Source organism: Camelina sativa, chromosome 3 (assembly GCF_000633955.1).
Source record: "Camelina sativa cultivar DH55 chromosome 3, Cs, whole genome shotgun sequence".
In the NCBI taxonomy this organism is placed as follows: Eukaryota; Viridiplantae; Streptophyta; class Magnoliopsida; order Brassicales; family Brassicaceae; genus Camelina; species Camelina sativa.
This window is the reverse complement of record NC_025687.1, coordinates 14,728,070-14,743,369: the sequence shown is the minus strand read 5'-3', so window position 1 is coordinate 14,743,369 and position 15,300 is coordinate 14,728,070. Positions and strand designations below refer to the sequence as shown.

The following is a 15,300-nucleotide window of genomic DNA, read 5'->3' as shown; positions in this document are numbered from 1 at the left end:
GAGTTTTTTTTTCTTCTTCCAAGTAATAGGTCTTTCCTAAACATAAAAGGCTTCTGTAGGTTATCGTGTAGTGAGTAGTACAGAGTAAAAATCAGATCTCGGAAAAGAGAAATTATTGAGGTAGAAGATTTAAGAACTACATAAATGTTAGTCATTGACGTTTCTCAGTGTTCTGCAACCGTAATCCTAAGTGCATGGATTTGAGTTTGCAACCTTATCCGAGCAGAACTATGGCAACAGTGATGATGTGAAGAGAAAGCCTGAATCACAAGCAAGCTACAAGAGATATGACGGTTTGGGCTTCCCACTCGGTTTGGGCTTGGACCAAGTAAAGCCTATTAAGCTGAGATATCTGGTGAAACAGAGAGCAAACAGAGAGCAAATGTTGTATCTTTATAATTCCCTCTGATCTCTTCTTTACAATTTACAAAACAAAACAAGTAGAAGATTCTAGGGCAGCCGTCATCATGAAACAGCGCAAGGAGATAGATCATATCCCTCTTGATCTAACAGTGGAGATTCTCACCAGGTTGCCAGCCAAGTCTCTTATGAAGTTCAAATCCGTTTCTAAGTCGTGGTCTTCCATTATCCGTAGCCAAGTGTTCATTGATTCCTTCTACTCAATCTCCTCGACACGACCACGGTTTATAGTCGCTTTCACCAACGGTATATTCGCCAAGCGTGAGGAGAAGCGCTTGTTCTTCTTCTCGTCTTCACACGAGGGACATGAATCTTCTTCTTTAGTAACCAATCACCATATGACAATACCATGTTTAAGCGTTTGTAGCAACCCTGCGTCAAGGTGTGTTTCCGTCCGTGGCTTCATAGGCTGTTCACTTGTAGGTGGGTTCATGGTATGTAACCCTAGCACCAGACAAGTCATTATCTTACCAAGGTTACCCTCACGCCGCGCTCCTGATATGAGAGGCGAATGTCTAGGGTACGATCCGGTGGATGATCAGTTCAAAGCTTTGTCACTCATTTCTTCTCGCATACCTAATAATGATAGTGTAGAGCACTTGGTGCTAACTCTAAAAGGTGATAAAAAAAAATATTCATGGAGGCAAATCAGAGGTAACAACAATGTTCCACCTTATTCCCCTCTAACTATGAAAGTATGCATCAACGGGGTTGTGTATTATGGTGGTTGGACTCCAAAAGTAAATATGAATCCAGTGATCGTTTGTTTTGATGTTAGATCAGAGAAGATAAATTTTATCAAAGCACCTAGGGATGTCGTAGGATGGTGGAATGATTCGATTTTGATGGAATACAAAGGGAAATTAGCTTCCATCGTAAGATACCCTTTGGCTTGTTTCCATAGTTTTGATTTGTGGGTGTTAGAAGACATGGAGAAACACGAATGGTCAAAACAAACATGTGAGATTCCATTTTCTCTGTGGGATTATGTTGGGGGGTTTCAGTTGTCTTTTCCAGGCACTAACAAGGTTGGGGAGATCATTCTTGCCCCAAAAATCTTGTCACGCTACCATCTTCAACCGTTCTACATTTTCTACTACCATGTAGAAACAAGCAACGTTAGAAGAGTTAGGCTTGAAGGAATTGCTGATGATGAAAGTTTTAGGCACTGTTATGGAATTGGAAAGATTGTTTGTAACGTCTATATATCACCAGAACATGTTGAAAATATTAGGTTTTTGTAAACATTTTTAATTCAATTGACCCGGATATGACCCTCTTTGTTTTTTCGTACTCAACATATATGTGTTGATTTTTATGTACCAAACAAATTGGTTTGATACTAAGGGATTTTCTCAAATTTATTTTTTATAAAACCATAGTCTATAGTGATTAATTTTTTATGATTGGTACAGAATTTTTGCTCAAATTTTATAAATGTCTTTTTCTTCTTTTTGTTCTATTTTTCTTTTTAATTGTTAGATTAATTGGAACATTTTACATTTTGCAATCAAAACATTCTTCCCTAGAGTATAGACGCAGCTGAGTGGTGGTTTTTTTTAAGTTCACTCTCTGATCAGGAATCATTTGATAGTAGAATCTTTACAAATACTTGTTGGGATCTCTGCTAAGTTCACTCTCAATACGAAAGCACATGTGTCCTTCATATTCATGTATATATCATTTGTGTGTCCCGCAGTTGTAAGACTCAGAATTAGAAAGGAGTGTCTAGAAAGCAGAATCACATGGAATATCAGGAATGATAATTAGAGCTCACTTGTCGCAGGACGTGTCTCAAAAAAACATATGTTCCAAAGTTTTTGCTAAGGAAGGATTCATAAGAATCAAGCGCATTGACACTAACAAGCTCGAGAGTCCCCATCACCTGGATGAAGTGCTGAGCAAGCGACCGATATCGCTAGAGATACGAATAAGCTTGTGATGACGTTTGAACAGAAAGAAACGAAAAAAAAAGACTAGAAAATGATCGACATATACCGATAAGTGTGATCCTTCGTTGTTTGTATTTGTTTGGTCTAATCATCACAACTGTATCATGCATCAACAACAGATTTTATATAATATGCGGACAATTATATAGTTATTATTTTACCTTTTTAGGGTCTTCGATGACTAGAGTCTAGAGAGTGGAAATTTTTTTGTTGGCATCACACATGCACTACCACTTTGTTCGTATTACGACGACGACAAAGAAAAAGCATTTATGAAACGTACGTATTTTGGCATTTTTACCTGGTTCGACTTGTTAGCAGACAGTGTCACATTGTTTCTCTATCATACAGTGTCCGCACATTGGTCCCAATACTCTCATAAATTATCTTTTATTAAAAAGGAAGAAAATGTTAAATACTGATATTATCTTGTGAATGTCTCCTAACACAAAATAGTATAGTTAAAAGAGACCCGGTTGAGTAAAGCCCTGAACTCAAGCTAGACCTTCTCTGGTACCTTCACAGCTTCTTTGGAACTTGTGGTTGTTGTGGTTGCATCATTTGTGGATAGGGTGTCAACGGTTGCGGAGGCCACAACTGCGGAGGACCATTCTGAAACTTTGATGGGACATGCCAGTTTCGGTTTCGCATCGGTGAAGGCTGTACAACCTTTGATTTACTGGTCAAACACAATAGAAAAGAAATTTTTTTTCGTATCCCTCTCTTGTTCTTCTGCTTCATCTTCTCTAGCAATTCACGTTCCATGGGTTTAGGATCATTATATGAACTAGCAGAGTCAGAAGAAGAAGTGCCATCTTCATCGTCGCTGTTTATATCATCATCTTCAATCTGGTACTTAACTGAGAAGAGCTCTGTTTTTTTGCCACATTTATTAAGTTTACGAACCAGAGCCATAGGTTCAACGTTACCTGTGACTGTCATGAGTCCTTTTTTGCTGTTGTACTCCACTTCGTTTACACCTGTTTTCATTGAAAACTAATTAGAACTAAGAATTATCTCATGTTATAAGACTTATATATGTGTCGAGCACTTCAAAAGTAAGTTGGACTTTTTCTTATTACCAGAGATACTCTTCAACTTGATGCCTGCTTTTTTTTGGCAACCGGTGCAACACTTTAGATCGACTTTTAGTACGCAAGTCTGCAAAATTTACACAGCTAAATCATTAATTAGCAACTGAAGAGAGAGAGAGAGAGAGTGATAGATAGATAGATAGATAGATAGATTGAGAGAGAGAGAGGAAGAAGTACCCTGACGGATTGGTTTGGGTCCGCCATTGTGAAAGAAGAAGAAGAAGAAGAAAACCCTAAACTGAAACTCAATGGAGAAAAAGAAGATTTGTATTAATAGGCATCGTTAAATCTTTCTATATACAAAGGGAGAATCCATAAACTTTCCATAGTTACCGAATTTTTACATTAACAAGTTAAAGGTAATGATACATTTTATCGACTTTGATAGCTATTGTCGGTTTCCAAATTCGAAAAATATTCTGGCAATTTCAAGACCTGCCTTCTCCCATATGTACCAAGTGAATTCAAAACTCAGATGGTGAGATATTTAAAAGTTCTCATTCTTGCATCATTTGATTTGAACTGAAGCTAACAAGAAAAGATTTGTTAAGTGACCTGATGACACTATTTAGCAGGAACGAGAGTTGGAGAATTAGCAAAGTGACTTAATTGGGAAAGATGAGAGGCATCAAATCTACATTAATGTACAAAATTACGACGTGTTTTAAAACTTTGACTATTAGACCTTGTAATACAATCAAAATAATTAATCAGAAAACTAATAAAATCAGTAATACCAACAACAAAAAAAACGATGAGGTTTCTCCGGTTCGAACCTCAGCAGTTACAGTTTTTTCCAACAAAAAAAAAAGTAATTGCAAAAAATTAGATTTGCTCGGTTTATCACATGTTTGGTTTGGTTTGGTTTGGTTTATCATCCATCAATAATATATATTATCGAAAGAAACTCCTTTTTTTCCGAGTCGAAATCCAAAGGGTTTTTGTTTGGGAACTGCAATGAAACGCAAGGAGAAAGACAAGACAAGGTAGATCCGTGCATCCCTCATGACCTAGAGATTGAGATACTGACTAGATTGCCGGCGAAGTCTCTTATGAAGTTCCGATGCGTGTCAAAGATGTGGTCTTCCACCATCCGAAGCCAGAGATTCGTCGATTCCTTCTCCGCTACGCGAGAATCACTTTTACTAACAGTGCCAAGCGTCTCTTCATCTTCTCCTCTTCATACGAGGAAGATGAATCTTCTTCTTTGGTCGCCAATCTAGACATCATAATACCTTCTGTGTACATGGATTACGCCTCCAAGTGTCCTTCCATCAACGGCTTCGTCGCTTGAGGCCACGAAGCAAGTCGTTACCTCACCCATTTTCGGACCCCGCGCCTGTTTGGGATACGATTCAAAAGTATTCAACATGGTGACTTCTCCTTACCAACCGTCTATTCATTCTCAATGGTTTCCTCTATTATGGTGCTTATGCTCCGAGAGCGAGAATGGATCCGGTGATTGTGTGTTTTGATGTTAGATCCGAGACTCTTGAGTTGTTTCATCAAAGCGCCTAGGGATGTTGTGGTTTATGAGGATGATGCAATCTTGATTGAATACAATGGCAAGTTAGCTTCCATTGTTAGGGACCGTATGGGATTCTCTAGTTTCCATTTATGGATACTATAGAAGATGTCGAGAAACATGGTTGGTCCAAGCAAACCTTTGAGCTTCCCTTCCCTTTGGTGAACATGACTTCCCCTGGCACCAATCTGGCTGGTGAAATCATTTTTGCCCCAATTTATCTGTTTTTGAGTGTTACGAGCAACCCAGGCATCAGAAGAGTTAGGGTCCATGGTATTGCTGACGATGAAATGTTTTGGCACAGGTATGGATTCAACAACGGTATGTGCCTCTCTATCTCACCCCGACACATCGAAAGTATCGCCTCTCTTTAGTGTGTTTTCTTCAAGGTGACCAATCATGTAATCCACTACAGTTTGTTATCTTACTACTCGTGATGATTTGCGATTTCTGACATTTGTTACTATTCTTTTGAGTAGTGTTCTTATGTTGAATGTTTTGTCCATATCTTTTGTTTTTGCTCACAAGGTATATAGACCTTGCCACAACTTTTCGCTCCACCAAAGTGATTATATATAGTCCAGTGAATATTGACACACAACGTCTTTTCAGAAACTCTATATAAAGAACTCCATAGATTCCCCCAAAACCGAATCTGAGGGCTCACTTCTCAAACTATTAACCTCGTAACTGAAACTTTCTCAAACCGGGACAAGACCTTGGTTGGAATGGAGTTCAGCTCTGCTAGCTTCAAGTGCAATTCTCAGATGGCGTTCATCATTGAAATGGTGGTACCCGTAATGCAACATCCCCCAATACGCATAACCGAAACCATCCCACTTTTCTAGCATCTTGGTGAAGAGCAGCCGATCCAACAATACCACAGAGTATTAACTAGAATAGAACTGATCAAAGGTAGGTAGACGAACATCAATAACCTCTATATCCTAGAGCATTAGGGATATAAGATTTCTGCATCCTCCTGAAAATTGATGAACTAAATTGTGTACTTCTCCATGGATAGAAGATATGCATCATTATATTGTTATGAGAAGAAGAGATATTTCACCTCCATAGCGAGGCCATACGTGGCAGGAGAAGATTTTTGCCTTAGTCCTTGCTTTCGTTGAGCACCTGTGGTGAATAGATATGTCCAGCATTCGCATCAGTCAAGTGACTTTATGCTTCCGACAGAATTAGTATAGGCGATATATAAGAGAATGAGGATCGCATTCTATAGACGACAACGTCTGGTTTAAGCCGAGGATCCCATTTATGTGAAAACGTAGCTAGCTGGCTTCTCCACTATGTGAAAACGTATGTGTGATCTTTAGTTGTTTGGTCTAATCACAATGTTAATCCATCAACAAATGATTTATACTATTTGTTGACAAATATAGTTGTTATTATATTTTACCTTTTTAGGCATTTTGACCTGGTTCCACTTGTTAGCAGACAGTGCCACGTTGTTTATCTATCAAACAGTAGTGTCCGCACATTGGTCGCAATACTCTCATAAATTATCTTTTATTAAAATACTGATATTATCTTGTGAAACACACAATTAGTATAATTAAATGAGACCCGGTTGAGTAAAGCCCTGAACTTAAGCTACACCTTTGGTTCCTTCACAGCTTCTTTAGTTTCTTTGGCATCTGCTTCAGCTGCAACCTCTGTTTCTCTTGTCTCCTGGGAGATTTTAGGTTCAGAGTTTTCAGCATCCGGATTCGATTCATCAGGACCGAGATCTCTCAAGTTCTCTGTTATTGCAGTACCACTTGCTTTAGCCGAGCTCTCAGTGAGTTCCACATCACTAGCTTTCGGGGTGAGCTTTCATTGCTTTCAACACCACTCCCATCTGGTAACTTCTCTGTGGTTTCATTGCCAGATGCACCTGGTGAATCCTCTGCACTTTCATAGCTATCTCTGCTTCCATACGATAATATAACCTGTGGTTGTTGTTGCATCATTTGTGGATAGGGCATCATCGGTTGCGGAGGCCGCAACAGCGATGATGTAGTAGTATTGGCGAAAGGAAGCCATAGCCTGGAGGACCATTCTCAAACTTTGATAGGACATGCCGATATGAACTAGTAGAGTCAGAAGAAGTGTCATCTTCATCGTCGCTGTTTAGATCATCATCTTCAAGCTGGTACTTAACTGAGGAGAGCTCTGTTTTTTTTGCCACATTTAGTAAGTTTACGAACCAGAGCCGTAGGTTCTACGCCGCCTGTGACTTTCATGAGCCCTTTTTCGCTGTTGTACTCCACTTCGTTTACACCTGTTTTCATTGGAAACAAAAGTATTAAGAATCATCTCATGTTATAAGACTTATATATGAGTCAAGCACTTCAAAACTAAGTTGGAAGTTTTCTTATTACCAGAGATACTCTTCAACTTGATGCTTGCTTTTTTTTTGGCAACCGGTGCAACACTTTAGAGTTTAGATCGACTTTTAGTATGCAAGTCTGCAAAATTTACAGAAGCTAATCATTAACAACTGAAGAGAGAGAGAGAGAGAGAGAGAGAGAGAGAGAGAGAGAGAGAGAGAGAGAGAGAGAGAGAGAGAGAGATTGATAGATAGATCGACTGAGAGAGAGGAAGAAGTACCCGGACGGATTGGTTTGGGTTAGCCATTGTATATAAAAGAAGATTTGTACATCGTTAAATCTTTTTTATATACAAGGGAGAATCCATAAACTTTCTATAATTACCGAACTTTACATTAACAAGTTAAGGTACGTAATGATACAGTTATTGACTTTGATTACTATCGGTTTCCATATTTGATGAATCTTGCCGTTACCATCTTCAATTCAAACCCTTCTACGTTTTCTACTACCATGTAGAAACAAGCAACATCAGAAGAGTTACGCTTGAAGGAATTGCTGATGATGAAAATTTTAGGCACTGTTATGGAATAGGAAAGATTGTTTATGTATGTAACGTCTATATATCACCAGAACATGTTGAAAATATAAGGTTTTTGTAATGTTTTAATTTATTTTTAGGATATGATATATCCCTCTTTGTTTTTTCTAGTCAACTTATATGTGTTGTTTTTTAGGTACCAAACAAATCGATTTGCTACTATGGGATTTGTTAGATCTTGAACAATATAAATGATGTGTTGTCTAAAACCATAGTCATGATGGGTAAAGAATCCTTGCCCAAAGTTTAGAAATGTCTTTTTCTTCTTTTTGCTCGGCTTTTCTTTTTAATTGTTAGATTAATTGGAACATTTTGCAATCAAAACATTCCTCCCGAAAGTATAGACGCAGCTGAGTGGTGGTTCTTTTAAGTTCACTCTCAGGACTTATTTGATAGTAGAATCTTTACAAATATTTGTTGGGATCTCTGCTCAGTTCACTCTGAATAAGTAAGCACTTGTATCCTTCATATTCATGTATATATCATTTGTGTGTCCCGCAGTTGTAAGACACAGAATTAGAAAGGTGTGTCTAGAAAGCAGAATCACATGGAATATCAGGAATCATAATTAGAGCTCACTTGACGCAGGACGTGTCTCAAGAAACATATATATGTTCCAAAGTTTAACAAGCTCGAGAGTCCCGGTAGCTTCACCTGGATGAAGAGCTGATCAAGCGGCCGATGTTGCTATAGAGTTACGAATAAGCTTGTGATGATGTTTAAGAACAGAAAGAAACGTAAAAAAAAAAACACGAGAAACTGATCCTTTGTTGTTTGTATTTCTTTGGGCTAATCACAATGTTATCGTCAACAAAAGATTTATATAATATCCGGACATATATTGTTGATATTTGACTGATTTATATAATATCCGGACAAATATTGTTGATATCCGGACTACAGTAGAGTGTAGAAATATTTAGTTGGCAATGCAGTAGAGTGTAGAAATATAAACTAAAAATGGGCGACTCATCTACTAATTTTATCCGGACTACATCATCTTTTACCAAAGTCAAATTACTATGTGAATATTTAATGAAGTTTTAGTAGGCCAATAATATGTAATTTCCGGAAAATTATTAGCAGAATTTTTTTAATTTGCGGAGAATTGGACTACTAATGAAATCTTAGTGGGCTGATAATGAAATTTTAGTGGACTGATAATTTTAACCCAATTCTTCAGCACTAATAATTTGTATTTTGTAATTTGCCGAGAATTATTAATAGGCAATTTTCATAAATATCACTAAATTAATTTATTTTGACAAAAATACCAATTTTATCTTTGTTTTCCAAAATTTGTTTTTATACAAAAATACCACAAAATTAAACTAAAATTTAATATTCAAAAGTAAACCCTAAATCTTAAAAACTAAAACTTTCCCCTCTAAAAACTATACCCTAAATCTAAAATTGTCAATCCAAACCTAGAAAAATGAATTCTACATCCTTAAAATTTGGTGTTATTATTGTAAAAGATTTTTTTTTGGTATTTTTGAAAAAAAAAATAAAGTGTGGTATTTTTGGAAAAAAAAACATAAAATGTGGTATTTGGAGAAAATTTTCATTATTAATTTATATATTTTCAATTACTAGTTTTTGATTTTTATGGTTATTGCTATTAAAAGTGCATTACAAAAAAGTAAAATTATTTTTTATTAACAAGGTAAATAATTATTTAAATAAAGAAAAACTTCTTGTTGTTAAAAGTGCATTAAAAGATAAAGGACTTCTTGTTGTTAGGTATTCAGCTTATTTAGGGACTTCTTGTTGTTAAAAATGTGTTATTTATATAAAATAGGAGAGGTTTTTGGTCTATACTAGGGCTAACGAGCCAGTCTGTGAAATCTCTAAGATCTTCCGCGTCTTCAAGAGTGATCCGAAAGGGCTAGACCTGAATACCTACGACACCAACCTTGTTGAGGTTGAATCTATAGGTGACGAGGCCCTGTTTTTTTATTTGGGTATCACCGTGTCTGCTGACCATACCCTTGGTATTGAGCCAAACTCCATCTATTTCACCCGTAATGACCGTTTCGGTCACAAGAAGTGTAATAGTCCATGCCTCGGCATATGTGTGTACAATATTGCAACAAGGACCATCAAACGCTTCCTCATTGGCTCCACCTTATAACTCAAGGACGCGCAGTGGTTTCTCTCCTCAGCTTGATTTGGTGTTTTAAAGAGTTTCTCTTGCGTTTTCATTTTCATGTGTTCAATCTTGCAACAAAGACCCTCAGACGCCTGCCTCCCTGTGATTTCTCCCTCAGTCCTTGCTTTGTTTCTTGTGTTGTTATCCTCTTTTTCTTGCGAAGAAGTACGCGCTTTGCGTGCTAAAGAATCCGCAATTACATTTGCGTTTCTAGAGATAAAAGATAATGAGAAAGACGAAAATTCTTCCATGTCAATCTTGATGTCGTCGAGGTACGTCGAGAAAGCTGGCCAGTCCGAAGAAAAAGACACCATCTTCACCAAGTCTGAACAGTCTGTATAAAACGCCACATCTCTAAAGTCATGTCCGATCATGCACCCAATCGCTCAAACGAAAGTTTCTACTTCAGCATGTAAGGGAGAGAGACTTTGTCGGAAAATGGTGGCTCCTCTAGTCGGCGATGCGTCCTGAAACGAGGTAAAAACCCATTCTCCACCAGCAAACGCATCCCACGCTTTCCAAGATCCATCTACAAAGTAGCGATAACCCATAAAAACGCAGGGAAATTAGTGGCGGCCACCCTCTGTCGGGAGTCTGTAGCGAGATAGGTAGAGGTCGAATCCATATTACCCCCCTCTACCTGAGTCATCTGATGAATTCAAGTGTGGGAATCCAGCATATAATTCCATTATTAGAAAAGTCACATACACTAAGTCTTTGAATTCAAACCCCGACGTAAGGAGCAATTTATTTCAGTTGGAACCTTTATCTTTCGTCGTCATGTGTCGTCAAAAAATCTTATGCCACTCTGCTTTTTAATAATCAGCGTCTCTAGTTTTTGGTACATTGGCTTCTCTCTATCTTTTTCATTAAATCCGTAGATTTGTGAGAAAAAAATTGCATCAATCATCGTTCGGTGCAACAACATCAAAAGTCCAAGTGGGAAGTTCAATTAGCTTCAAAAATGCGTCAAGGTACTCCCTACGATCTTGATCGTTTATAGTAGCAAGATGATGCTCGCTACTATCTTGATCTTTTCACATTGGCTTTTGTATCTTCTTACCAACTTTATTTTTATTTCTTCATGAACACAATTTCAGTTTTTATCCTACATTTGTTTCTGGTCTACTTGGGAAATATATGGAAGTCAATTTCGTTTACCAATTGGAATCGACTTACATTTTGATTAGTTAGTGAGTTTTTCTATATTTTTTTAGCTCACAAGTCAATTACTATATTGCATGCTGATGATTGATTGGTTCATCTTTCTAGGTTTGCTGAGATCTGATGGAGTTTGTCTAAATGCCAGTGGTTTTGTGGTTTGTTGATGTGTGGGAAATAAGATCACTTTTTTTTATAGGATTAGCGGGTGACATTTCTAAACACACATGTACTAACTTAATATGAAATTAACATAACTGGATTAGTATATATATGCCTTCCACAACTTTTTTTTATTTATGATTCCGTTAGAGGCAAAGCATCATTTTGTATTTTGTTGGATTATGCATCAGTTCTGTTATCATTATATTAGTTCTCTCTTTATTTCCTTACACCTAATCAAAAAAAATCGTTTTCATTTTCATCAGATAGAGATATTGTTTCCTACTATCAGCCAGATTCCAGTTGAGATTTTTGCTCATTTCCTAAAAATGATGGATTGCTTGGAGTATGCAAATTCACAAGGTGCTTTGACTCCATACAAAGGTCCCAATCACATATTTCAGATTGTGGCTTTAGATACAATAACTTTAATAGTTGATGTCTTAGAGAACTATTTATTGGTATTTATAGATCGAGTAACAAATAATTCATTTGTCGGTTTATCATCAATAACTATTTATATCCTACTCACAGATGTTCTATCTTTGAAGTTAAAAACGATACTAACAATTTTTTATGGATTTAATAATTTTAGGGAAAAGGAAAACAAAACAAGATATTGATATTAGAGTTATTTAACAAAAATGCCATGAACAATAACTTTTTAAAGTCAAAATGCCACTTTTCTCTATTCTTTTTCACAATGCCACAACCTTCACTTAAAAAGACATAAATGCCCTTCAATAAATACTATGCTGTTGATAGACAAGATACAGATGATGGATAAGATGAGGATGATGGACAAGATGTGGATGATAAACAAGATTCGGATGATAGACAAGATGAGGATGATGGACAAGATGTGGATGATAGACAAGATGGGGATGATAGACAAGATGCCGATGATCAACAAGAAGCAGATGACAGACAATATGCATATGATAGATAAGATGTGGATGATGGACAAGATGATATGGAGAATGATGCCGGTGAGAAACTCAATCCTCCACATCATCTTTTGGTCCACACTTATCCACATCATCCTCTTTTGGTCCATCATCTTTGACATCTTCTTTTGGTCCACCATCTTCTTATGGTCCACCATCTTCTTATTTCGACAACTTTACCTTTTTTGTCTAATTATCTTTCATATACAACCAACTAATTTAAACTCGTAGACAACTTCGTTATTATAATTCTCGTAGACAAGTTATAAAAACGAAATTTATGGACAAGTCTATGACTTCCTCTAATAACTTGTCCATCAGATCTCGTCCACGACAATCACTCTCTCATAGACAACTTATCTTTAATAATATGGATAACTAATTTGAACTCGTGGACAACTTCATTATTATAATTCTCGTAGACAAGTTATAGAAATGAAATTCGTGGACAAGTCTATGACTTCTTCTAATAACTTGTCCATTATATCTTGTCCACGACAATCACTCTCTTTGATACAAGGGTATTTTTGTCTTTTAATCACATGTGACCAATAAAAATGTGGCATTTTTAGAAAGATGAAAAAAATGTGGCATTTCCCAAAACTTTTATAAAAAATATGGCATATTTGGCAAAAATCCTTTGATATTATATGGAAAAAGGCAAAAAATACAAAAGCATTTGTTTTTTTTGTCAACAATACTAAAACATTTTATAAGGAGAAAGTGAAGAGAATCATTATTCAAGCCATAGGAGATAATTACAAAGATATATGTAAAAAAAATTGGTAATTTACAAAATTTAATCTCATCATATGGTGTTTTTCCAAAATTCATGTGACTATTAACTAGATGAATGTAAACTATGTAATAAGAAAAAGTTATCTCATTGAATGATAAATAGGAACCTTGAATTATCTACACAAGTGTTATCTTTAATTATTTCACCGCCACACAATTATGTATGCCCAACTCTTGTACATCGACATTTATCCAAAACTATAAATCAAAAGTATTTCATATAATTATTTATATTTCCAATCACTATTTTTTTTTTTTGAAGTTTATTATTATTGCTACTTAAAAAGCATTACAAAACATAGAAAATTAATTTTATGGAATAAGGATAAATTGTATTTAATTTTTGGATAGTGTGTTTTAAGAATTTTGGTGATCATTACCTTGATTGAGAATTTTCCGATTGTCTCTATAAAGAGAGTAGTGTTCATCAAATCTCGTGAAAAAAGTGGACAATAACTGTAGTTAAAAAAAATGCATTACATTGTTTCTCATACATATAGTGCCTCTCTAACCGTCTTCTAATTAATTTGAGTTAGTATACTAGTTTTACGATCCTTTTGGTTATCGTCATTGTGTTGCCTAATTTCCTTCATTTTAAAATAACAATGATATACATAATTTTATGATTCTCCTAAATATTAGACAACACATTTGACCTTTTTGGTAATTTTTTCTTATATATATTGAAGTAATTTATCAAAAGTCTATCATATTATATTACACATGACATATTTTCAGGATTAAATCGAAGCAACTAAAACTACACATTTGATTTTTTGGGACTTTTGTGATCTAATTTAAAATTATGGTTCAATAGTTTAAAATTTTACTTGCTAAGTTTTTTTAGAAAATGATTTTTCTAAAATTTACACATAAACTAGAAAAAAAACCCACTTATCTTTAATTATTTATAATTAAAAAAAGTGGTAAACACTAAGCTGATCCAATGCTTAAAATCTAGATAGGTGTGGGTGCCAAGTGGTTTTGCTGAAGACTGCCAAGTCTTTTTGGTTTTGACTCTTTGACCGAACCGATCAATTTCATAATTCTATTATTCTATACAATCAAAAATCTCGGTTTATCACCAAAACCAAACTTCTTGGTTTTGACTGACCGAACCCGATCAATTTCACAGTTCTATTATTATTCTATACAATAAAAAATCTCGGTTAATCACTAAAACCATCCCATAAACCAAACCGGTTTAACTCATCCTTCCTCTCCACAACGAATTATCCAGAGAGAAGAAGTCAGTTCTTTCTTCTTCATTGTCACATAATCCTAACGAACTCCAAAAACCGATTCTCTCTGTTTCTGTTTCTGTTACAACTTCGCCCGCCGTTTTAATTCTCCGATGGCCACCTCAAGCTATCTCCTCCTCATCATCCTCATCACCACCGTCTCATTCCCTACCTCCTCCGCTTCTCCTCCTCCGTATCTCACGTCGCAAGATCACCAACACGCCGACAGAATCATCGAAGCAATGATCGGAGCCGGAGATTTCCGTGACTGGGCCGCCGATTTCCTCTCCTCCGTCGACGATCAGTTCGGTATCCCTCTCTCCGCCACCTTTTTCATCCCAAGCGATTTCGACTCCGCCGACGTCTCCTCCTCTTCTTCCTCATCCTCCACCGGCGATAATGCTAATAACCCGCTTCGTCTCTCCGTCGCTTACCACATCGTACCTCAACGTCTCTCGTTCAGTGATCTCTCTTCTCCCCGGAAACTCAATCGTCGTCACTAACAACTCTGTTTCACCCTCGACGGCGTTCTTGTCACTGAACCGGATCTTTTCATCTCTTCTTCCATTGCTCTTCACGGTGTTGCTTCCACGCTTGATTTCTCACGTTACGGCGATTTAGGTAACGGTGATACTGCTTTCGCTGATAGTCGACGTTCTCGTCGCCGCCGTCGTCATCAGCATGGTGGTTTTGGACCTCTTGGTGGTAACGACGATAATGGTGACGGTGATGATACCAATCAAACCTCGGTTTCGTTTTTCACTGTACCTTACTCATCAGCTGGCTCGTTCTTGGTTCCATTGGCGGCTCTGGCTTTGTTCTGACTCTATGTTCCGGTGACGTTTTCCGGCGTACAACCGTCAAGATTCAACTAACGGCGGGAAAAATATAGTTCTTTTTGGTTACTTTCAAGATTT

The 15,300-nt window shown here is 36.7% G+C and overlaps 2 protein-coding genes and 1 pseudogene across 2 annotated transcripts; 2 read left to right on the top strand and 1 right to left on the bottom strand.

The window, feature by feature from the left end:
• LOC104778969 (F-box protein At1g30790-like) lies at positions 468-1,664 on the top strand. Its single transcript, XM_010503371.1, has one exon. The coding sequence runs from the start codon at positions 468-470 to the stop codon at positions 1,662-1,664; it is 1,197 nt and encodes a 398-aa protein (XP_010501673.1).
• On the bottom strand, positions 2,892-7,628 carry LOC104778968. Its single transcript, XM_010503369.1, has 3 exons — positions 7,602-7,628; positions 3,455-3,533; positions 2,892-3,352 (listed from the first exon to the last, which is right to left on the bottom strand). The coding sequence occupies exons 1-3, from the start codon at positions 7,626-7,628 to the stop codon at positions 2,892-2,894; spliced, it is 567 nt and encodes a 188-aa protein (XP_010501671.1).
• On the top strand, positions 14,437-15,258 carry LOC104777111 (annotated as a pseudogene).